This window comes from Silurus aristotelis, assembly GCF_946808225.1.
Source record: "Silurus aristotelis genome assembly, chromosome: 25".
Lineage (NCBI taxonomy): Eukaryota > Metazoa > Chordata > Actinopteri > Siluriformes > Siluridae > Silurus > Silurus aristotelis.
The window spans coordinates 2,101,715-2,127,482 of record NC_139598.1 but is presented as its reverse complement, the minus strand read 5'-3'; the positions used below and the strand labels follow the sequence as shown (position 1 = coordinate 2,127,482).

The 25,768-nt window shown below is 36.4% G+C and overlaps 1 protein-coding gene and 1 long non-coding RNA gene across 2 annotated transcripts; one reads left to right on the top strand and one right to left on the bottom strand.

Moving 5' to 3' along the window:
* Nucleotides 1-11,342: 11,342 nt before the first annotated feature.
* On the bottom strand, nt 11,343-12,989 carry LOC310720124. The gene is made up of 3 exons (XR_014531659.1): nt 12,912-12,989; nt 12,723-12,781; nt 11,343-11,557 (listed from the first exon to the last, which is right to left on the bottom strand). It is a non-coding gene; the product is annotated as an uncharacterized lncRNA (long non-coding RNA).
* Nucleotides 12,990-22,579: 9,590 nt separating this feature from the next.
* rrs1 (ribosome biogenesis regulator 1 homolog) lies at nt 22,580-24,723 on the top strand. Its single transcript, XM_083529416.1, has one exon. It carries the CDS (start codon nt 22,624-22,626, stop codon nt 23,668-23,670), a length of 1,047 nt encoding a protein of 348 aa, XP_083385542.1. The 5' UTR covers nt 22,580-22,623; the 3' UTR covers nt 23,671-24,723.
* The last annotated feature ends 1,045 nt before the right edge of the window (nt 24,724-25,768 follow it).

Genomic DNA, 25,768 nt, shown 5'->3' with positions numbered 1-25,768 from the left:
AATTTCATGATGCCACCAAAGAGTCTCTGGATGACCAACTGTAAAGAAAAACCTTAAACACTTGATTCTTATGAGTCCACAGTTTGGCTGTGGACTGTGCTTGTTTATATAAAAATTATTGATGGTGTTCATGACTAAAATGTTGAATCATGCCCTCATTACATGCTTCAAAGTGTAATTTATATTAGGTATAGCAACGTTCAGGAGCTGTTCAGCAATACATTTGTAGGCTGCTGTCGGACGGATGTTGCAACCATTCCAAACGTTTAATTTTACTTTCTGGAGGTGATGCCTAATAGGTATAGATTTGTAGAAATTAAAAGTAAACTGCAATTCTGAATTAATGATGTTTCGTGTGTTTTTATGCCTTTCTCATTACCCTTCTAATCATCGAGCTCCAGAATTGTGAAACTTTTTTATTATAATGCTGATTGTAGTTAATCGTATTTTTCACTGCTTATTCTTGTTTTATGTCCATTACCAGACTTGTGCAGTTCAACAGCCATCTACAAACTTTTAACATGAATGTGAGTGATTTTAATAGTGAATACTAAAATCACTGTGTGTACTGTTTATTTAATACAAAACCCTTTGCCTGTTTGTTTGTTTTTTGTGTGCCAGACATTCTGAAGTTGCTTGCTCTCTATTTATGTCAGTCCAAATCTTGCTGTGTAAAATTGTGTTTGGTTTTAATGGTGTTGCTGGAAAATTAAGTGACCTCAATTTTGACCCTGTATCAATTACATGATTACTATTAAAAGCTTGTTACTTGTTTATAGGCCAGAGTTTAAGGTTACGGTTAAAAGGATTTGAATAAGAATATCGACGTGTTATTCCTGAGAACAAATTCATTCATGCTATAATAATACTCTAGTACAAGTGTTCACTGATGGAGGTTATGAATTATTCAAGTCACTTAAGGCTTGAATATACTGAAACAGCACTTATCAACATTGGAATTGAAAGTCTTGGCAAACTTTGCATCTTGTCAGTCATTGAGTGAAAGAACAGACTGGGCTGCTGAAATTCATTACAGATGCAGAGGAGCAAGACAACGTCATTGCTGTCTACCGCCGCTGTCTTTCTCGCTCGCTTTCATTCAGCCTGGTTCAGGAGGGACACATGAAGATGGAGCACCTTGACCTGAGCAGCTTCATAAATGCCCCATGAATGTCAACTGGGTGTTCCTGAGCCCCTATTCACCTCTCCATATTCGGCTGATGAAAGGAATAAATCATGAAATCTACACACAACATATTGTGAGTAAATGCCACGATAATTTTGTTCCTATGCACATTTCCTCTCTCAACTTCACAATAACACAAGACAAGTCTGATGCAATATATTTCTTATTGTTCTGTAGCATAGAAAAAAGTTATTGCTGTAAAAAGCAAGGTAGAGGTAAAAGGTAATTACTCTTTAGTTGTGTGGAAGAACCCTAGGGATAATGGAGCCAAACAACAAGGCAAAAAAGTGAATTCATCTTCAGAATGATGTTATTAAGGATAATGACCGCATCCATCTCAAGCCAGAGCTGACAGGTGCAGAAGGCAGCAGCCATCTTAGTTCTATTTATGGAGCTTTAGCAGAGCTAGTCTGTCAAAAAAGTTTTGAGTTAATTCGCTCAAGCCTACCCCCAGTGATTCACTCTTGTAAATTAATTATTAATTTTTTTCAACGCCTAGTATGCAGCCTCCCGTTGTTTCCTTTTGAGCACAAAAGGAAATTTAATGCCCCTCCACTTCCATCGGAAATATATTTATATGTCAGATTTATTGCTTTTAGCCATGTGTGGGAGAGTTCATTTTGATTTATTGCATGGAGGCTCAAAAAGCAAGCACCAGGGTCAAAGCTTAAGTGTTCCAAAACAAAACTGTGACAGTTTTTTCTTCTTCAGCGTCAGGTCTGACGTGAGACGCTGAAGCTTTGTGACAGAAATGCACAACACCACGACATCATCAGGTCAGTTTGCTGTTGGTCATCTATGTCAGAGTGGTTTCAAATCAATGTCTTTATGTGGATGCAGCACCAGGAAACACTACATTAAAGGTCCAGGATGGGGCACTAAATGGCTTATTGTACATCCAGTCTCTAGCATCGCAGGTTTAAACAAAGAAAAGAACCTTGATTCAAATTGACAACTGCAGAGGGTAAAGCTATTGATAGTCAATGCAAAACTGTTTTATTTTTTTCTTTCATTCACTTTCTCAGTCGACTCCCAGCTTGGCCACGTTATTCTCAGGTAATTGCATTGGATTAAGTAGGTGCATTGTGAAAGAACACTCTTTCTTTTGGTCAGCTGAGGGTGAATATCAATAAACCTAATTGACATTATAAATATTACTTTAAAGTCCTGCTCATCTTTCTGGTCCTTATACATGACTTTCTGACTCAACTGCAGGGCTCATCTGCCAGCTCAAGGAGGTACCAAGACATATGGCCTGATGCAGCTAATTGAACCTATTGTACTAACAAAAACGGATTTATGGTTGCATTCAACCAAGTTTTTAAAGGTGCACAGAAACCTGCACAAAAACAAACAAAAAAAACCAATTTATGATTTAGGGGTGGAAATATTTTGTTTTGTCATCGCACAAACACTTCCACATTATGCCCAAAACTGTCAGTTTCTGCTTTCCAGCTCATCTACTATAATGACAATGAAGTTATTATACACCTGGTGTCTGCTCGAGCTCCAAAATATGAAAGTCTACGGTATGATGATATATGTAAAAACACTTGGAAAGATTTTTTTTAGTAAACCAGTAAAAGTCACAGGACTGTATGCTTTATTCATTTATTAATTATTATAAAGATAAAAAAAATGCTCAGGAACAAACAACCAAGCTAACATTTGCCCAACACTATGGCTACTGGAAACGTGAGTTTATTTCAAAATGATTTCTTTTTTCACAACTAGGGGGCACTACAAATATTCTGTGATGCTTTTAAGGTCTTAAGGGACTGGTGACACCTTGCTTTTAAACCTAACTTTGAAGTTTTCCCTTCTCTAGGTATCACCAGTCTTACTGGCGATAACAAGTTTTCTAAGACATGCTAACCTTCTCTCCTGAAATTACTCGCTGCTTCAGAAGAAGCTGAAGCACTATTTAATTATGTTTTCAGACTGTAAGGATTACCTGAGGGCATTGCTTCTGATTGGGGTCTACAGTCACAACGTTCATGTGGAAATCATTCGGCAAATTGTTAAACATCAGCGCCAGTTTAACTTCCGGATACTGTCCCCAATCCAATTAGGAATTAGACTAATTTCTATGCTTTCACTGTACCACTTTGTGGAATGACTTCTACCTGGAAGGAATTTGCTCAAAACTCGTTAACCAATACATGCACAGGATTGACCTATTGTTCAGTGCATTTTAGAATAACACTCCCCTCTTTCCTTTGTCTGTGAAAGCATCATATGGCTTTAGATGATATGATGAAATGGATGAAAAAGATATTTGGGCTACACTAAAAAAGTGTCTGTTTATATACATATGCATAAAGACAATAATTAATTTCAGGTTAGCGATAAAGCCATGATGCCACTCAAACTGTTTGGATCCTGCTAAGATGCTGATGCATTGTGCACCATAAAAACACACGAGAATAACGAGCACTGTTTCCCAGACCTTATTCATCACCATCATTCATCATCCCGTCAAGCATAAATCCTATTTTCATCTCAGCAGATGCATTAGTTAACACAGCCCTGCAACTTCCTGTTAGACTCAGTTGCTTTGAAGATTGCTCCAAAAAAAAAAAGAAAGGTACCGAAAATAAACCTGGGGACAGTATATTTGAGTAGCAAAAATATTACATTTCTACAAACGGTTCTCCAAAATAAACCGTGCATTTTTGTAGGTGTATGTGCAAAGATTTAATTAATAAGCCAAGTCTTGAACAAAAATATGCAGTTCATGCTAAAAACAAGAAGTCTATTCTTTCAAATACTTTCCCATGGCCATAAACGTTTACACTATTACACACCACTTCTCACTTTCACACTTTTTTCAATCTATTATCCAACTTTATCATAGAACAAGACAATGAGCCGAATCATACAACAAGCAGGTATAATATTATGGCCAAAGATCTGGCATAAAATTATGACCACCTGCCTAATATTATGTTGGTCCCCTTTTTGCTGCCAAAACACTCCTGACCAGTAGAGTATTAACAGCATAAACCTCTTCAGCAGTTTGAGCTACAGGAGCTCGTCTGTTGGATCGGACCACACGGACCAGCCTTCACTCCCCACGTGCATCTGTTCCTGTTCCTTCCTTGGAGCACTTTTAAAAGACACTGACCACTGCAGACCAGGAACATCCCACAAGAGCTGCAATTTTGAAGATGCTCTGACCCAGACGTCTAGACATCATAATTTGGCCCTGGTCAAACTCGCACAAATCCTTATGCTTGGCCATTTTTCCTGCTTCTAAGACATCAACTTTGAGGACAAAATGTTGACTTGCTACATGATATATCTCACCCACTAAAAGGTGCCATGATGAAGAGATAATCATCAGTTTACACAGAAGGCAGGAAATGATCTTTTCACCAAACATGGTCAGGGAATTAGCTGTTACTCTAATGAAGATTCCAGAGTTTTACCTTTCTACATTATCTATACTGTATACTGTATGCGGTGTAAGAAATGGCTTATCAAACAGCTGTTTGAAACAATGTGCATGTTTTTTTTGTTTTTTTTTTTGCTTTTGTAAACCGTTGTATGAAATAATAAAACAATTAAAATACAAACAATTTATGTTTGTACTTCTTTTTCTTCTTTTTAAATTTAGAATAAAATTTTCCTTGTAACACCAGAGTTGACTAATCAACAGCCTAATTTAAAACATACTTTTTCTACTTCTTTTTTCCTTTCTGCTCTTCTTTTTCATGCAAGTTATAGTTTTTTATTAATTTCTCTCCCATTCTTGTTTCCTGTCACATTTAGTTCTTTTTTATTTTCTACATTCCTAAAATAGTTTCTCTCTCATTCTCATTTTCATTTATATATTCAAATATATCATTCTTTTTCACATATAACTCTTTCTTTCTTTCTTTCTTTCTTTCTTTCTTTCTTTCTTATGTTTTTTTTTTTTATTTTTTTTTTTTTATTACTTTCCAACTTTTTTGGTCTTTTAATCTGTCGTTTAGATTTATTTTACTTTTTTTCTCTTTTTTCTTCAGATTTTCCACCTGTATTTCTCAGATTTTCTGATTCTTCTTTCATTAACTATTTCGCACTCATTTATATATAAAAATTTTTTACATTAGTTTTTCTTTTCACTTTTTTCTGTCTCTTTGTCTTTGACTCATGCTCATTAAACACTATAACTTTAACAACTTTTCTTTCCCTTTTTCTTTCTTTCTTTTTTATTTATATACTTATTTATCTATTTCTTTCTTCCATATAACTCCTTCAGCATTTTCACTGCTTACACTGTGTATTTCCTGCTTTAAAGCAGGCGTCAAGACCACATTTCTTAATACTGTATATGGGTCAGCTGTAGCTGCTCATCATTTTGCACTGACCCACATATGAATGAATGTGCAGAACTGTAATCTTTGCCAATCATAGCTCAGTAAATGTTACATCAACAGACGTGTGGGTATTTGAGTGCCCACTGTAAACGTTTTTAATACTCCACCACAACAAATGATGACTGAGCCATTTATATTGTCGGAATCAGAAAGATTATTGTGACCGAGATTTAGTGGCAAATGCTTGAGGAAAGTCATTCAGAAATAAAGTTGTAGCTTAAAATTTCACCTTTACACAAAACAAATATATCACAGGCATACACTTTGTATAGCCTAGACAACTATTTCAGTTTTTTTGTTATGATGGACATAGAAAAAGACACCAATAACATATACAGTGCTTGTGAAAAGTTTGGAAACACAGAGTCTTTTACTGGATTTTGAGAGACGTGTGCATGCTCCTTTTGTTTCTATGCAACAAACCAAACGTTTTAATGGTATGTAGATTTACTTTGACCAAACAAATGTATAAATACAGAAACAATGTTGAAATGGATGTTTTTGTAATTTCTTTTTGGCAAAATTTTCTTCACTAGTTGGAGATTTCTTTCTAACCTTGTGATCCAGTTCATCCCAGAGCAGCTCCACAGGATTTAGGTGCAGTGACTAAACAGGCCATTCCATGATCGATATCACTCCAGACGACTATTTGCTCTCTAAATAATGCTTACCGAGCTTTACCAATCAGGAATAATATTGTGACATTATGACATTATGACCTGGGGAGTGAATAACACTGATTTTTCACTATCATATATACTTTAATAAACACTACAGCTAAATCAACTTCTTTAGACAACAGGATTAAATTATTTTTTCATGTATATGTTGCTCAAGGAAAAAAAACAAACAATGTAAATACAATTAGCATTGACTGAATTCCCCAGGCCAGCATTTGGCTATAAAAACAGCTGCATAGTAAAAAAAAAAGTCTCTAACTAACTAGTCAGTGTACCGTCTTTGCGAATGTGTCATCTGGCTGTTTCTTGATCAGGTCTGTGTGACACGCAATCAATGTTTTGTGGCCTTTTGCAGCATGAGCAAGCACCAAGCGTGCAGCTGGGTCCTGTCACCGGCTGTACCCTCCCACACACACATAAACACACACACACACACACACACACACACACACACAAACACACACACAGTGTCTCTCTGAGTGATAAAGGGCATGAAATACACTTGGCTCTCTCGTTCTCCTGCATATTTCATCAGTTTGTGCAGCCTCCCCGTTTTAAACAATTACGTGTCCTCTATCAATTCTCATTATGAGCATGGCTGAGTTACTGGACAACCTAGACAGCCCTTACAGGAAAATTGCATACATTTCACATGTGGTTGTAAGTGAGTAATGTGCATTTCAACATGTTACTCCCTAAAAACAAGCACATGACATCTAATGAATAATATGTGATAAATAATACCAAATGTCCTACAACGTGTGAAAATAAATGAATCATGTGTTAGATACTAATGTGGGAAAATAAACAAATTGTGTCTTATATCCCACATGACAATAAAAATATTTTTTTTTTATTAAATGATTAATTTTAAAAAAGGGGTGAAAATAAATAAATTATAATTATTTGAATATGAAATTTGTTATGATTTCTTTCTGTAATGGATCACTTAGTATGTAGACTTCAAACTCTGCTGATTATAATTAGCGGTGTATGTTTGTTTCACTGTCCAGAAATTCTAATAATTAATTTTTTTGTTAAACCGATATAGCCAAACGAATATTTAATATGACATATAGAGTAAAAGAGTTACCATGTTACATCAGTTATAGTAAAATATTGAAATGTGTGAAACATCAAACATATTTTGAAATTTTGCTGTCGGCAGAAATCATTCTTTCTGAGTCTGCATCCAAACAGCAGACAATTTGTGGCAACAACAACTGCATTGTTTGGCCAAAAGGAAGTGGTTCAATTGTTGGCAGGACTGCTTCAATCTCCCAGATAATGTAATGTAAAAAAATTTACTGTTTGTTTTTTTTTTTTTTTTATAATGCCAAACAGCAAAATAGATTTTTAAAAAAGGAAACAAGATAGAACGACTTTTCAAACACAGAGAATAAGAATCATCAGAGAACTTTCTAAGTGGGTGCAGCCGAATATAATTGATATTATTTAATATAATATTATTTAACATAATATTATTATTGAATAGGATTGCTTGATTATGACTTAAAACAATACTAAACACTACGACAAGAATGTTCATCTCAACATGTACCAACCAACCTAATTACAGAGTTAGCGAGGTGCACCTGAAAAGCTAGGGGGCCGGAAAACTGTTCCAGCATGACGATGCTCCTGAGCACACAGCCAGCTCCATGAAGATATGCTTTTTCAAAGGTTGGAGTGGAAGATCTCCTGATATACAACTCTGACTGAACCTCAGGCCTCCTCACTTCACAGACATCAGTACCTAATGTTGAGCACAAATGAGCACAAATCTTCCCAAACACTCCAAATCATGTGAAAGATCTTCCCAGAAGAATGGAGATTATTATCACAGAGAACTGGCGACCAAATGTGGAATGGGATGTTTAAAGATCATGGATTTTGAGTACCTGGGGTTTTTAGGCAGAGACAACAGTTGGGCATGGTAAGGGCATAGGAGATGCCAAGTTTGGCTGCTCAATCAGCATAGAATAATACATGATAAAGTTGAATATGTCTTATTGATGTTTTAAACAATTTAAATAGTTGCTGCAGGATCAGAAATGCAAATTTCAGAGGGGGGCACATAATATCAGCAGACAACGCACAGCCTGGGCTTAATGAATATCCGATTAAGAAGAATTTAATGGCTTCATATTCTGAGGCTAAGGATGCCAATGACACGCTGCGAGGTTGATTTTCCTCAAGGTCGACCTCTTGTTTGCTCGTCCTGCTGACTCTTCCTTTAAAGATTTTCAGGAACTTTTCTTTTTTGCTTGTGTGTCAAACTTTCAAGTTGTCTTCGAGAAATTTTCAACTCATAAAAATGCATGTTTAAAGTTTAACAGATGAAAATGTAATTGAAAATGAGCTACAATAGCATATATGAAGTTCATTTACAATTAAAAAGAATTTTTCAGTGTGTTATTTTACCTTGTTATTCAGTTGAAAACATATTCCATCCACTGTATTTATTTTTTATGTTCTTATACTGTGGGCCCCCTGACGGTTGTGGCTCTTGTCAATAGCCTTTTGGTAACCCATTGGAGGTAAAAGTGGATGCAGCCTGACCTCACTACACCTTAACTTTTGTATTCTGACTATCCTGCTGGCTTTAAAGCTTTCACTGCATTTGGACCATCGCCCAAAACCTGATCAAATGAATCCTTCCGGATCTAATGCGTGCACAGCATTTTAATTTGGTGGTAAAAACAGACCAGCTGTAATGTTAGTATCATTGCTGGCATGATTTCAAGATAGAGTTGTGGCTGTGTTCTGGCAACCAGATTCGGATGAGTTTTTCACCATTATTCCATTTAACTGAATTCATTTGCTTTCTGAGAAAAAGAGGAAATCACAGGAGACAGAGAAAACACCCTGACATTCTTCCTCTGGAGTAATAATTAAAAACACTGTTGAATTTTGCAAGCAGTCACAGGACAGCGATAGTGATTCAAACCCTGCAGTGTATAATTAGTTGATGTGCGAGTTTCACTCTTCCTGGATGTTTGAAGAACAATGGAAATTATTCTTAGTAGTGTGCCATTAAAGAGTTTTTATAATTGGAATGCAAAAGGGTCCCCTTAGTCTCCACCATCCACATCATTACGCCGCTCCTTTGACAACTAGTCATACTTTATCAGGTGCTGCTGATTGTGAAGCTAAATAAAGGCCTTCCTGTCTCATTTTCCACTCTAATTGGAGTTCATTAGTTTCAGGACGGATATCTTTGGTACTTTTTTGTACTTTCTCGCTCAAGTGAATCTTGGCAAAGAAAGAGTGTGATTAACACGATTAATGGCTTAAGATCAGACATGCTAAATGGAATAGGATTATTCAGATCTTGTCTTTTGTCAGATGATTCTGTTATGTCAAAATACATCACAATACTCCTGAGGAATTGTAATAAGTGTTGGTGTTTTGTTTTTTTTTTCATCAAAGGACATTCTTTCTCTATTCGCTTTAGTTCTACTGAATTTTGTTTGTACAGTTGTTTTTAAGCTGCACAGAAATCTGGATGTAGATCAAGATCCCATGAAGAAGGAGAAGAAGAACCAGTTCTGAACAAAGTTCTGCTGGACACTAGATAGTGAGATTGCAAATCATTACAGTATGCAGGTGTCAACGAAAAAAAAAAAAAACAGCTCATGTAATGGAATCTGAACAAATTGTTAGTAAGAGTCCTAGATGAACACAGGACGGTCTTTATGATCACTGCAGTAACTCTAAGTTATAGCAATCTAGGTGAGATTTTCCTCTGAAGCATGTCTTAGATTTGGGTGTAAACTTGCGTATTTCTTTATTTTATTCTTCTTTTTTGGAGATGCAAATCTATGTATATCTATGTATGTATATGTGTGTGTGTGTGTGTGTGTGTGTGTGTGTGTGTGTGTGTGTGTGTGTGTGTGTGTGTGTGTGTGTGTTATAGTTTTGCTTGTTCTCCAAATTTTCACATGGATTCTCTAGTTTTTACCCTCTTCCCACCAATGCCAAATTTCTGTAAGTGTTAAGATGAGTGTTCATGGTGTCCTCCTCACACCCAGTATTTCCACAAACCTGAGCAGTATACAGAGTTTACAGAAGATAAATTAATGAATGAGAATGGGGATAATGAGCCATGCAAACTGGCAAAATTAAACTAAGGTACTCCTACACACAATATGACATGACTCCAGACTAAAGAAAACTTGCACTCGCCTTGACAGGTGGACATTTTGTGATACTCTTATCAAATTAAGTGGACTGTTTATTTTTCACTTGCAAGAAGTCATCAGCGTAAGTGACTACCGTACACTAGACTGACATCTTGTTCTGGCTGTCACAAGACACCCATCAATTAAAGGAAATGTCTAAGCTCAAGTCAAAGCATGCCCTGGTCAGGTTTTATGTATGATTTAAAGACCTCTGTACTTATAAGATGAGTCAGAGCTGGACACATACCTTTACAGCTTATGGGAATCTCTCCCTTGAGGTTGTTTTTTCCACGTTTAACTCCACAACACGAAACAGTTTTATTTAAAAACAGAGCAGTATATACGCTCATGAGTCAATAAGAAGGACTGCTCCACTTACAAGAAACCGCTTCAGTCTGAGAAAATGAAAGAAATAAATACTGAGGATTTAATTTTCTCTCTGTGCCACATATGTTCCCTGAAAATAAAAATGAAAAAGAATCACTCGATATTAGCAGTTGATATTTTCTGGTATTATTATTTTATTTATTTTTTTTTTTGTTGCACAACACACGGATTGCTTGTACCACCTGAGACTGTTCGGTTGTTAACACCACTACAGCCAATGGGTTCATTTTCTGTTGCTGCGCACTATGCATTAGTAATACATTAGAAGCCGTTAATCAAATGTGTTTTATTGAGTGTACAATAAACATGTCACAATACACACTAACAAGCAATTTTACCTTGTCAGACGTTTGCACATTATGTGTTGGTATAAATTAGTCTTCTCTTAAAATATTAATCAGACCACTACTACCCTGACTGTACTTTTAATCAGACTTAAGTATATGTACTTTTATATATTTATATAATTTTATTTTATTTGTATTTTTTTTTTACATTATACATGACAAAGCAAACAGTTTTAAATGGTGATTTATTTATTTATTTATTTATTTATTTTTACCATATCCTCTAATTAATTCCTTGTTATTTATTTATTTTTTTTACAAACTATTTATTCAGAAAGACATCTTCAGTGAAGTATCCATCTGTCGTCTAACCTAGTGAGAAGTGTATTTTCAATGTCTACCTATATATAGAAGCTTGGAATTGAATCCATCTTAGATGTACTCCTAAATAGAACTGGCTCTGGTCCATCTGGAATGAAAAAAAAAAAACCTTCTATTAATTCCATTGCAATTTAATGTCCGTCGTCTGCCACATGTTCATGTTAATGAAGAATGGAATCCTTAGACATCTTATATCTACCTTATATAACACTGTTTTGAAGCTGTATATCTTTTTGTCTATAGGTTAGGGTTTTAAATAAATAAACAATATATATATATATATATATATATATATATATATATATATATATATATATATATATATATATATATATATATATATATAAAATGCAAAGCTAATGCGAACAAATAAATAAAATAAAGAGTTAAAATTTCAATAATGCTACGTTTTTTTTCTCTTACACATAAATAAAGTTACATGCAGTCTAAATCCTTATAGTTTTTAACACAATCGAAGCTCCACTGCTGTGTTCTCTCATTTTCTTAAAGTCCTTCATTATATTCCCCTAATGACATCTCTGAACTTACAGAGAAGTCCACACCTATCCAAATAAAATCTATTCTACCCATTTTTTTGCTCACTATCTATATTAAAGTTCCACATTAAGCTCTCTCGTATGGTGCGAATAAAGTTTGAGGGTCCGCAGTAATTAAAGTGCAGGTTGTCGATTTCACCACATTACTGCAGTTCATTGGGCTGTGCTGTTCACTCCTTTCACCATTGTGATGAAGGTTGACCAGTCCGAAAAGGCCAAGCCATGACTCATTGCCAAGAAAATTTATCACACTTATTTCACCAAACTTTTTGGTATATAGGGTTTAGTCAGTATATCTGGTGTTTTTTCGTTTTTGTGCTTTGGTCACTGATCTATAGGCATCTTTATTCAGCACCCTGTTGTGAGAAATATACAGATTACACATTGAATTAAGGGTAAATTAAAACATTTAACACTTAAAAAACATGTCAATGATTCACTATTTTAAATTAATGTATGAAAAAAGCAATGACATAATTTACACACACACACACACACACACACACACACACAGACACACACACACACACACACACACACACACACACACACACACACACACACACACACACACACTGCATAATGCAAATACAATTAAAAAGCTGTTTACTTCTTATCCTATTTTCATTTTTGTGTGAAACTGCAATGTACACAAATATGGTTTATATTTAGATTTTATATGGTAGACCTACTTACCAACTGTTACATCCTTCCTCTAATCCTGTCTAATTCAGGCATCATTTGTTGCAATAAATCTTTTATAAAAATGACAGAACAAACTGCAGGTTGGTATTATGTATTGTTGTTTGGACTCTTTTGTTTCATGGATGGTGGCATTTTGCCCACAAAAAAAAGAGACTGCACAGAAAAAAAGATTAAACGCACGTACTGCTATCTCTGCCAAGAAATTCAGGAGCTTTGAGAATGGAAGCCAATGTCCAATTCAAATCTGCTCTTGAGGGTTCGGAATGACAACTGTAAAGTGGAAACAGAGTTGGCACGCAGTGTTTCTTAACACTCTTCAAAGCAATGAGTCATAGGCTTTTATTTATAGGAAGAATGCAAATGAGGTTCCTCAGCCATCCGCAACATCTATGCTGCACCCTTGACGTTGACTGTGGGGAAATTCATTGCTCTATCATGGTGACACCTGTGAAAGAATTTTAACTTCTTGAGCAAAGCCATGAAGACGGAGATGTAAGAATTTGACATAGCACTTATACGATGTTCAAATTAAAGATTTGTGGGTTTTTGCTTTCGAACATGATAAAATCACTGTTCTGGTGACATTCATGAAAAAGTTTCCTGGCAACTAGAAGTATGAAAACTAACCAAACTAACTACTGACTGAGGCTTATGATTTAGCTACCAATTTAACACATATTAAAGTTTTCTATATAGAGAAAGTAAAGGCAGAATGAGAGTGAAAATGAGACTGGGCTGTCAGGAAAATCAATATTTCCCTCATATATGTTGGAGAGAAACGCCACCCAACAAAAATTACACTATAATTACACTTAGCTCTGGCTGATAACTGAATTTACAGGTTCCTGTAATATTGCTGAACACTGGACCAGAAATATGTGGCCCCAGGCTAAACTAAATGCTGATTGAGGTTGTCGGTTTAGCTAACTAATGCATAGAACAGTCTTCTATATATGTAGACAAAGCTAAACACTGTAACATTACAAATGTGACAGGGTTATCAGGAATATCAACATTTCCTTCAAATCTGTAGGCTAATTTCTTTTGAAAGACTCTTTAAGACTAAAATGATATTGAATGTATACTATAATAATAAAGGTGTCTAGTGGCACCTGGATGAAAATTCTGGCTGTATTTAACTAATGTAATTATGAGATGAGCTAGCTGTCTAAATAAACCCCACTACGCTAACATTAACTACCTCGCTAGCTTAGTTTTCTTGTGCCTGTCTGGAATTGTGAGCACTAACACCTTTAAATATATACTGTATATTTTTTTTTACACAAATATAATAGCTTAGTGATATTTTAATTGCGAGCAAACCTGCTCCTGGCTAGCACAATTGAATACTTAGATTATTGTTAGCATGAATGCTTAAATAAAAATGCTGGCTAATTATATTGACAATAGCATAGTCAGTTTCAGTGTACGGTTAATGACATTGTTGAGATAGCTTTTTGACAGAAAATATAGATGCACACTATTTTTTTTTTTTACAGTCTTGTTTTATTTTTCAATTGAAAAAAATTAAGTAAAGTAAAAGTTACAGGAAGAAGCAAAACTGATGTCTTTTGTGTTCGTTTTGTCCACTTCAACTTCCTTTTACCCTGAAGGAAAAAAATAAATTTAAAAAACATTAAAACCCACTCATTTCTGCAACAATGGTTAAATAATTGTCCATCTCCGTTTTTTTGGAAGGAAGGTTAAGAAACCAGGGAAATTCCTCTGCAGTAATTGTCGGGGTGTTAGCTACGTTTTGAGGCAGACAGCATGGCGCTTGAACCACTGGAGCATCACGTTTGTTTTGTGAGATGCCGGTAGAGAAATAAAGAGCGCTAGAGAAAGAGAAAGCGAGAGAGAGAGAGAGAGAGAGAGAGAGAGAGAGAGAGAGAGAGAGAGAGAGAGAGAGAGAGAGAGAGAGGGGAAAAAAAACGGAATCCATTTAAATAAAGGAAGGTAACTAAAGGGTCACAAAAGAGGATTCCATGATTTCATTATGCCATAAGTTCTCAAATAAACAAAAAACAACAATACTAATAAATCCCATCCAAAAGCAGCATCTAATTTTTGTGTCCGCAGTGGCCTCTATGTGCTTCTTATGATCCTCGAGCTGCCGGCCCAAGTACTTTCAATCATGCGTGTAACCTCAGAAATGCAGTCAGTCAGTCTTCTGGATAACAAAGACAAGCATGCTTTGGGCAGCAAGAATAGTTATTTTGCGCAAACATGTAAATTCGAATTATTTATAGCCACCCAGAGCGGCACTGGAATTTTACGCAGTTACGCATCTGTCATGTCCAACCAAGTGATAGTTTAGTGAGCGGGGCTCGCAATTAGCAAATGTGGCAGCTGTCAGAGCCGAGGCCAGCGTGCCTCACATCCATCATAGCCAGGCATTGATCAGCGATACTCAGGGTGCCAGATTCAAAGGCCAGGTGACGTAGGTCTATAAACTGAACTTTCATTCAATGTAGCTTGTCTGCATCCACAGGGGAGATAATTGCCCTGTTCTGTGAGTGCTCTTACTTCTGGATTGTGCTTCAACTCATACTAATTGATGTCCATCTTTGCACTTGCTGTGTATATGTGCATTAGAGAGTTTAAATACTCTGAGAGTTTGTCTTGAGTCTACAGCTGACTGTGACACAGATCAGAAGAAATATACATACAATATAGGTCAGGTCTTAGTGATTTCTTCTTCGTTTGGAAGGTGCTCTACATGCTATTAAACCTGTTGCGTTGGTGATTTATAAATCAGAACACTCTGCCATGGAATTGAAAAAAAAGTTCACTTTGAATAAAATCGTAGGAATGAAAGGAAAAACAACAAACAAGCACCAATTTTGTCTGGATTTTTCCATCCAAAAAAAAGCCAGAACTTATTGTGTAAATTCACTTTGAGTTACTTTATATTGCGTATTAGGGTTAATGTATGTAAGTTAATCTTTAAAATGTTTTTAGAAATTTATTTAATGAGGGGTCTCTCGCTGCTGATATCTGGGGCATAAACTGCATGTGGCTATGCTGAATGGCTTGGGCCTGAGCGACTGCCACTTTCAAACCCTGATCTCAGAGCAAACTCCAGTTGGAAGACGTGACCCATTAAAATGTTTTATGATTCATTCATCTTCAGTAAGTGCTATATTCTGTGCAGGGTCTGTAGCTGAAGAATACGCCCTCGATGCCAATCCATCGCAGAGCACACTTAATCAAACAACGGCAGATTAGAGTTGGCAGTCCACTATCAGCATGTTTCTCGGAGGTGGGAGAAACCACAAGGAAACAAAATGGACTCAGGCAGGATATGTAAAACTCCACAAAGGCAGTACCCCCATGACTTTGAAAATACTACCTGCTACACTATTATGATGCCCCAACTAAATACATTTTGTTATCTCCAGGATGAAACATATATTCCTCTCTATTAAAGGGTTTATTTAAAAAGTGCTCCAATTCTGGAATTTCTTTCTCTTCTGTACATTACTGCAGGTAACCTGTGTATTCTTCTGACGGAGATTTCTTATTAATAAGTTTGAAAGTTATCAGACTTGTCTTGGCACTGTAAACCTTCTTAAATGAACTACAGCTGATTGTAACAAAACAAAAATGACTTAATCAAGCAAAAATAAGATTGTCACCAGTGTTTCATTCAGCTCTGCCCCCTGTTTAAACGTCTGCATACGCAGTAAAAGGGGATTTTAAACATCAGCGATGGAGTGGCCCTTTGAGATGTTTGAATTTTCATAATAGCCCCAGCATATTTCCCTAAAGGGCTGGTTTGTCACTTGTCAAATGCAGATCTGGTGAAAAGCAACTTGTTTGAGTTGGGCAGATTCCCTGTGGTCCACCCCTGTCACTACTGACTGAGCGTTTGATTTGATGTTAAAAGCTCCCATCTTCTCGATCTGTCACCTTGAAGACGTTGTCACTCAGCCCTAATAAACACTCATTAATGGGACAACGCTGTCAGCGAGAAACCTACATTACAGCCTGTTAACTTACATATGTATACTAGTGTTGGACTGCTGGAAAATCAGTATTCAGTTGCATTAGATAACATTTGAAAGTTTGACAGCTCCATTATGCATGCATTCTTACATTTATTGGCATAATGTCTGTTTTATTAGAATTGATTTTTGAAAATACAATTCTACAACTTTAGGCTCTGTCCTAAATGTGTACAATGAAGCACGAGTTGCGATATTTATGTAATTACGTAACTACTGGTCAATTAAACTGTATGCCTACTATATGTTCTTATATATGTTTGTATGTATGTATGTATATATGTGTGTGTCAACTTTTCCATTTAATTTAATTCATTTTGATCTGTATAGTGATTTTTTCAGTGGGCATTTATACAAATAAAGCAGTTATAAGGTTGTATGAAAGAATGCGTAGGTTTATTGTCTTTCATATATAAGTGTTGTTTATAGCTGCTATAACGCACACTATAACGGAAGCCATTTATTTTGCGGAAGTTGTAACAATACATCGTTTGAATCATAATCACTTTTTAAAAAGTGTGACTCATTAGTTATTAAACAACAAAAAAACAACAAAAAAACAACAACCCCACACACACACACACACACACACACACACACACACACACACACACACACACACACACAAGTTACCCATCATATTAGGCAATTTTCTATTCAGTATATCGAAAATTGCCTAATATGATGGGTAACTTGTGTGTGTGTGTGTGTGTGTGTGTGTGTGTGTGTGTGTGTGTGTGTGTGTGTGTGTGTGTGTGTGTGTGTGTGTGTGTGTGTGGAGTTGTTGTTTTTTCATTATTATTATTACATATTGTATGTACACATCTTACCTCTTGCCCCAAGACAGCAAAAAAAGGGAAAAAAAGAAAGCACAACAGAATGGTTAGCTGAACTTGGCAGGAAATTTTTTTTTCAAATTGCAAACAGTATCCACAGGCTAAATAAAGCAACTAAGGAAGATCAGGATCAGCATGCTTGTTCTTACTGTATCATTTTTTGTAGTTTAATAAAGGTCTGAATAGGCCCAAATAGAGATTTTTTGTTTCTAAGGTTTCTGAGGTTTGTATCTAATTGGAGATAGGCTTGGTTCATGTTCTACAAGTGAACAATACCTGAGATTTACATTGCCGAGGTTACAAGGTTGACTGCAATTCCACAGACACACAGTATATTTACCTACATGTTGTTTTCCTGTTTTGTTCTGGATTTAGTTTATGTGGTGTAAGAAGCATGTAATGCAATTGCTTGGGTAATGATAATTACAGGCGGTTTTGTTACCGTTACTGACGCTGTGGATTGTAGTTCGTGTTGAATTTGAGTCGTTTTTAAACAGCAGGGGATGAAAAACGTGGCTAAGGGGCTTCCCTTAGTAAGTAGTGGCACTGGATTTGGTGCATTGCCTTGCATGCTACCCGGGTGAGGGATGACCTCCGTTAGGGCTTACTGCCATTTCTGTTCTATTCTTTCCAGACCACAGCGTGAACCACGCGGCTGCTGCCGAAGCATGAAAGAAAAAAAGGTAGTGAAAAAAAAACCTTACTTTGGAATATCACTTCAAGGACTCTGGCTCACATGCTGGGCCTTTTCTAGGAACGTGTCCAGCCAGTGTGTCTGCTCTCCTCCCACTCTCTGCCTTGACGTCCTCTCCTCAGTGTCTGCCACATCTCCCAGAACATCCAGCACACTTTAGATGTATTGTACAACCCCTTTGATGAAAAGTACCCTTCACTCCACCACACTGGTTTTGATGGTTTATAATCATTTCTACAGAGCACAGCATCATGTAAATCAGCTTCACTACAAATCCTGCATCAGCCCTTCCTTTTTTTTTTTCGGAGGGAGAAAATCACAGTTCAAATTCAGGTCAGAAGTGCTTGTATTGGGTGTGTACAAATGACATTCCTGAGAAAAGTCTAAACACACCTCATCCCTCTTTGGTTTTGTCCAAATATAGCCACCTTTGTCTGACTACATCAGAATTTCTCCAGGATGAAAGGAACATCAGAGAAAATAAGATTTAACGGTGGGATGTGTTCAGGTGTTTTTTGGTATTATTGCATGACTGTGCTGATTGGCACCAGCCAGATTTAACTCCACGTTCTTCCATGGGAAGAACTTAAAGGAAAACTCCAGCATTTTCCAACCTAATCTCTAACCACAGCATCTGTAGCATGTGTGGGATAAGTTGAGCCAACAATATTCCTTGTAATGAAAAAAGAACAGAAATCCTGTTTACCTACAAATTCACTTCTAATAGAATTCTAGGGATGGCTTTTGGATCTCGGTGAAAACCTTTTAAAGCAGATGACTGTATAAAGTGAATCTGAACCTATAACTTGCTATATAACTGCACTGTTCCTTTAAAACATATGGAAATGAGAACTAAATTTGTAAGCATTCGTCAAAGGTGTGTGTTTATTTTGTTCTATAAAACCCTGATGTATGGAATGTCTTTACTCATATAGCCTTGCATTTCAAATTCATAATTAATCACATGCAATGTCATATTTTAAGGTATCTGCTTCCATTTCTTCAGTTCACCTTCTCTCCAACGATTGTTCTTCTTGCCGTCCTGAAATATTTTTATAAATTGTATATTTCTCATGGTTAAATGCTCCACTAGACAAAAAAATAAATAAAAAATCAACATTATCTCATCATCTCTTTGGACTTGTTAACATTTGCTCCCTGGAGGCTTGTCACATTTATACAATACATCAATATAAATATACTTAGGCATTTTATCTGTTATCAAATACGTCGTTTTTGATACGGTCTGATCATCCGTGTTGAAATCATTTTTCCTTGACTTGGAACGGGTCAGGGTGAGGGACCAGGGACTGTGTTTTACCTCAAACAACTTGCATATTAACATTAAGGTAGTTAATTGTAATTGTATAAAATACAATTTATGATTAGTTTGAACTCTTGCAACTGCATGTATGTATTTTAACTCATTGCATTCAACAACTCCCTACTTTATGAACACGGCTAATCATCTGCCTGCTAAAAGTGATGTCGTGATATTTAGTCTTTTCTTCATCACTATTTAAAGAAGGCAATGCAGCAATGCTTAAATTTTTTAATTTTTCACCAGCTGTACACTCTGCTCAAACAGATCATGCTTTCAATTCCAGGATCTTTTCCAGTTTGACAATAAAAGGTGACTGAGAAAATAAGTTTTCAGTTGGGGAACTAATTTGTGATGATTTGATACTGTTGCCATTTACAGCAATTATGTAAATTCGGCACAGAAACAAACAAATGCACTAATATCATGAATATTTCAATATAATTAAAAAGTAAAGTTTGTTCAGGGGGGAGCTGTCCTTCAGGTGCTGTGACATCACTGATTTTACTGATTATCGGATCACAATTGGTAATCTATGCTCATCGAAGATCTCACAGTAAGATCCTCTGGAAGACTGATTATCCCATAATCCACACTTTGACAATGTGACCTTTGCAGGGATACATGTATTCCCAAGGCTGATGTGTGACACATGATATCCTGATTCACCAACTGTTAGGCAATGTTAGAGCTTATATGCAGGAGAGATGTTAGATAACAAACAGTTGATATCATGCCTGGAGTGACAATTATGCAATGTCAGGAAGAAAAGTTGTGTGCATATCAGAAGGTAATGCAATCATAAATGTGAGAATTCATTGTACCATTAGAGCTTGGTGCTGTCATCTTTAGGGCATTATTAGTCTTTTATTCTGTAGGTATGTGCCCTCCTGCCATGCAAAAACGTGTCAGTTAACATGCAAAGCAGTCGCTCTGCGAGACGATAAAATGAGGCAAAGGAGCTTTTGTTTGAGCAAATGCACTTGTTTAGTTCTTATTAGGATTTTCACCGTCACCATACCTGCAGGCATGTGGCACAGCGTCATTTCTGCACTCATTTCCACCACCATCAGCAGCCTCAATATTGCCTTTAATTAGCAGGGCTCGAAATAAAACAGTGTCATTCACAAATACGTAGGCATTTCCTAAACACAGCTTGGCTTATCCTCTAGGCCTCGCTGTGAGTCAATGAATGTTTGCCTTATTTTCTGCAATGCAAATGAAACCCCATGAACCCTCAAGTGGCCTTATATAAGAAACGCGCGACATTGATGTCTTATTTACCTTATGCACGATACAAAGTAGACAAGCAATTTGACGTTTTGCATTGTGATGAACTGAAATGAGCCAAACATTTTGACCCGGAAAAATCACATCGCAAGAGTTCCTGGGTTAAATGATCTGAAAGGTCATAATAGATATCTTTAAATCTGCTTAAGTGGAGCTCATCCAGCATGATATTCCTGTCAATGTGTTTATTTTTCAATCCTTGTGTGAACTCAAACCTGCTGTAAATATGCCTATACAACACAGGAAAGCATGGATGCAATTTGCAATTAATTCTGAATACCAGCACGTGCTTGGATTTCAGACATACTGAAGCACTCTTTGTGCTTTTCTGCAGTGTGTGTATATCTTGTAAAATGTGTTCTAATTATAGTACTCAGATATTCAACACACACATAGAAATCATTTCTACGGATACACAAATCTCTTCATGATTTGATACCATTACAACTCCCTCGAGTGCAGGTGTAACACCATTCCAGCTGTCATATCTACAAATCAGGGAGACCTTCTTCTCTTTAAAGCTTTCATTCATTTGGATTATCGTCAATATCTAAATTATCAGATTGCAGTACAACGTGGGGATTTTGGACAATGACAATTGAAAACGTTGCAGCTCTAATCGTTTAAAATAAGTGGACAAATTATTTAGAGGAACCTCCTTCGACCCTCTGAGTCTGTGGGGAGAAACCAGTCAAAGGTTTACTATTCTGGTTAGGGGGAAATGGACCCTATACTAATGAAGGAGAAGAAAAGAAGGAGCTTGCAGAGAAACAAAGGAGGATCAGCTTCCTTCTACCACTAAGTTCACAAAACGTCCCTCTGCTTCTGTGTGCTCCTCAGGGACAGGGGCGAGGTTTCAAAGTGTCTCTGTGCTTTGGCTGGGACTGAATTAATTAGGCATAGACTTAAAATAGGAGTAGGCCTGGTTTTAAAATAGGAAGACAGTAAAAATTCAGTGGATGAGCTTTCTGTCCATTCAGGAGTTACAAAATACAGGCAATCTGTCCATAGATAGGACTGTAACGGTGGATTAAAGTGTGGCTACTAGTTTTGCAATTTAATTTCCCATTTTTGACATAGAATATTAATTTAACATTTACTCAATGTGAATTCCTTAATTAACCTGTAGGACTGTAGACACCAGCTTCACATTTTGTTATAGATAAATGTCTAAATATATATTGCTCAGCTTGGATTTGTTGCTATGATTATCTTGTGAAATGGTATTTAATTTACCTTCAAGTTTTTGAAATTATTCTTCTGATCTCCATCCCATTTTCTTGGCCGAAGATTTAAATGTAAAATCTATCCAACACCCCCACCTAGCGGATATATTCAAAATTGCAGTAGATAAACTATTAGATGAGAGAATCTGGTTACATATTATACATTCGGATCGATTTAACGCCGCAAATAATAAGGAAGGATAACACAATCGATCACTGTTATCAATATCAATATGCAATCAATATTTAACTAATATTTTTAAAAAGATGAGCATTTCAACTTGTTGGGGAGTATTTATTCTTAAGATAATCTTTTTCCACCTGCTTTTTAAAACCTGCTTGTGAACTGGTTAGGAAAAAATAAATAAATACATTAAAAACGTTTTAATTAAAAAAATAAAAAAACGGACATTTGCATTGTTGTCCAGTAGGGGGCAACAACAAGCCGTCTAGTTGGCTGTCAACCCCTCGTGTCAAAAAGAAGAAGAGAAGGAACACGTGGGATTCTTGTGTCCAAGATGGCGGCGTGCAGTATTGAAGACGTGCTGGCTAAAGCCGAAAAAGACGAAGCGGAAAGGCTGAAAAGTATCACGGTACATAAAGAATTAGACCTTGATTTTGATATAGGAAACTTGTTGGCGTTTGATAAGAACGCGATAAATACTCGGGGGTTCAAACAGCAGAATAAGGACGAGTTTCTTCGCTCACTGGCCCGGGACAACACTCAGCTTCTCATCAATGAAATCTGGAAACATCCAAGTGAGAAAGTAGAGGAGGTTGTCGTGGTCAATCTGCCGGATCCAATCACCCGGTTACCCCGAGAGAAACCCGCTCCCAAGCCGAGACCCCCGACCAAATGGGAGCAGTTCGCGAAACTGAAAGGCATCCAGAAGAAGAAGAAGACGAACCTGGTGTGGGATGAAGTGCACAAGGAGTGGAAAAGGCGCTGGGGTTACAAACGAGCCAAAGATGACACGAAGGAGTGGCTCATAGAGGTGCCTGAAAACGCTGATCCAAATGAGGACCACTTCGCCAAAAAGAACCAGGCCAAGAAGGAGCGAGTGGCCAAGAACGAGTTCAACCGCCTGAAGAACATTGCCAGGGCGCAGAAGCTGAAAGTGCCCGGGGTTGGACTCGCTCCAACCGGCCACCAGTCCAAAGCAGAGCTGGCTAAAGCAGTAAGTGTGGCTAAGAGCTCCACAGCTTCAGTGGGAAAGTTCCAGGAGCGACTTCCTAAAGAGAAACCGCAGAGAAACACGGGAAAGAAGCGACAGTTCCAACCTCTGATCGGTGACTTCGCTGGAGAGAAGCAGAAGCACCTGGAGATGCTCAAAGTGATGGACAGCAAGAGACCTCGTCTAGACATCACCAAAGCGGTGAATAAGCAGATGAGGGAGGAAGACAGTGAAGCTTCAGAAAGGAAAAGAGGGAAGAAAGGACGGAGAGGGAACGCGCCTGGAAAAGGGAGGCGAAATGCTCCAAGTGGGAAAGGAAAAGGAAAAGGCAAGGCGGGAGCTTCCAAAGGCAAAGGGCGAAAACCTGCAATGAAGCAGGGCAAACGATAAATAATGGACTTTTAAAGCTTTAGTGAAATCTGTGACATTGAATTTGAAGCTGGAAAACTTCCCACACTGAAATAAAGTACGTTTCCTTGTCCCTGGAGTGCCGTCATCATGCATGCATCTTAGGGAGCTTTGATTTGGTTGATTTTACTGGGAAAAGGTGCATGCAGCAGAAAGGTCCATGCAGAATACCTGTAATTAGTGCAAAGGTATATTATTAGTGAAAGATGAAAATACTCCAGAGACGAGGAACAGCAACATTTAATGGCATTGTTTTTGAAAAATGTACACGCTATGATAAATATTGTAATAACATTTCTAGGAATTTTGTAACGATTATTTTTTTTTCATGTTTTGTGAATGTAATAATCTTATGAACCTGTTTGTCAGCAAGTCATAGCATTCTGAAATATTATAATGTATATCAAGAATCTAATGATATAAATATTTTAGATCTGGTCTAATTAAAAGATGCAGCAGAATAAAAAAATCGCGGACTGGAGAGAGAAAAAATATTTTGTCCTGCAGAATGCAGTCCATTGAGTTATTTCAATATTTCACTGTCCAGACTGTTACCATCTGTATATTAAAACTCGATGCAGAAACTGTGCATTCTTGCCCTAAATACCAAGTTAATTTGGTACTTGAGTATTGGATGTGCATTTATTACCTGGAAGTGCCTTGTGGGGGGGTTTTTTGTAGGTATTTGCTGTTTTGGCACAAATAGTTATGTGAAGGTGCTATCAGAATACTTTGTATGTATTACAATATTTGCTTACATTTAGAAAAGGTCCATTTTTACTTTTAAAGTTTTATAGTTTTAGCATCATATCAACCGGCCCAGTTTTTTTTAAATGAAAATCTAAAATCGGAAAAGATCAGAATGTATTCACATAAAAAAAAAAAAAAAGAAAATACCAAAATGTGTATATATGAAACTTTTCTCTTTGTCATGATTGTACTCAATCAGTATCTCTGATTCTGTCAGCTTTCTGGACAATGATTTTGCTTTTCATAAAGGTGTTTAAATAAAAAAAAAACCATGATAAACTCTGAGCTAATGGAACTATTTAATACCACAGGCTTCTTTCTAACTGCAAAAGGCTTCACACAGCACCATAATTGTTACCTTTTATTAATTACCTAATGTTTCACTTTTACATTTTGTTTTAATCACATGCGTTCCTAGATATAATTGCAAAGCATTTTGCATAATTGCTAAGTAAATAATGTAAGGCTTTGGTGCCCCCTTGTGGTTATTCTGTTATAGTGCATTGTTAAGGACAAAATAGAGATTGAGAACAGATAGTTTTCTCTTTTTTCCCACATTACATAAAAAAAAGTTAATTACTGATATATATGGAGAGAGAGAGAGTATATATTATTTTTTAAGAATTAATATTACACAGTTAACCTTTGCATTTATTTAGCATATGGTTTTAGCCAAAGCTGCTTAAAATTGAAAATTTTGAACTACTTGGCCTCAAAGCCACAAAATAATATTTATTATTATACGTTATTTAGCTTTTATATTTTCTTTCTGGTTTCTCATGTTTGTTGTGCTTATACATTTGTATCCGTTTATTTTTAACTTTTAAAAAATGCAATGCAATAAGTTAAATGTAAGTTTGATCAATAAACTAAAACAGTACTTGCATTTTTTTTCCCATGCAAAAAAATGTGCTGTGACAAAAAATGTAGTCACATAATAATATTAATTAAGCACCTTTAGTACATTTTATATTTATATCAGGCAACAAATTGTCTAGTCAGGGGTATTACTGTAAAACTGACAAATACAGAAATTATTGTGACTATATCAGAATTTAGTGATTTTGTTTATGAATAAATGGAAAATAATTAATATTTATTTTTGACAGGTAGAAACTGTCTAAAATATTGTCACATAGATAATAAACCTTTAATTACTCCTGTGTAATTCATTACTCAGACCATTTTTTATTCCTAATCCATTCCTAATCCTAATCTATTTGCCCTGTTATAAAGACGTCTGCATGAATCGTCTGGAGCTACAGTTTTTTTTTTTTTTTCTTGATGACAGCATAAATCCATTCTTCATTTAGTTGATGGATGTTGTTTG

Excerpts from the sequence above, each read along its gene's own strand:
- rrs1 (XM_083529416.1), top strand. The coding sequence starts at position 22,624 with ATGGCGGCGTGCAGTATTGAAGACGTGCTGGCTAAAGCCGAAAAAGAC.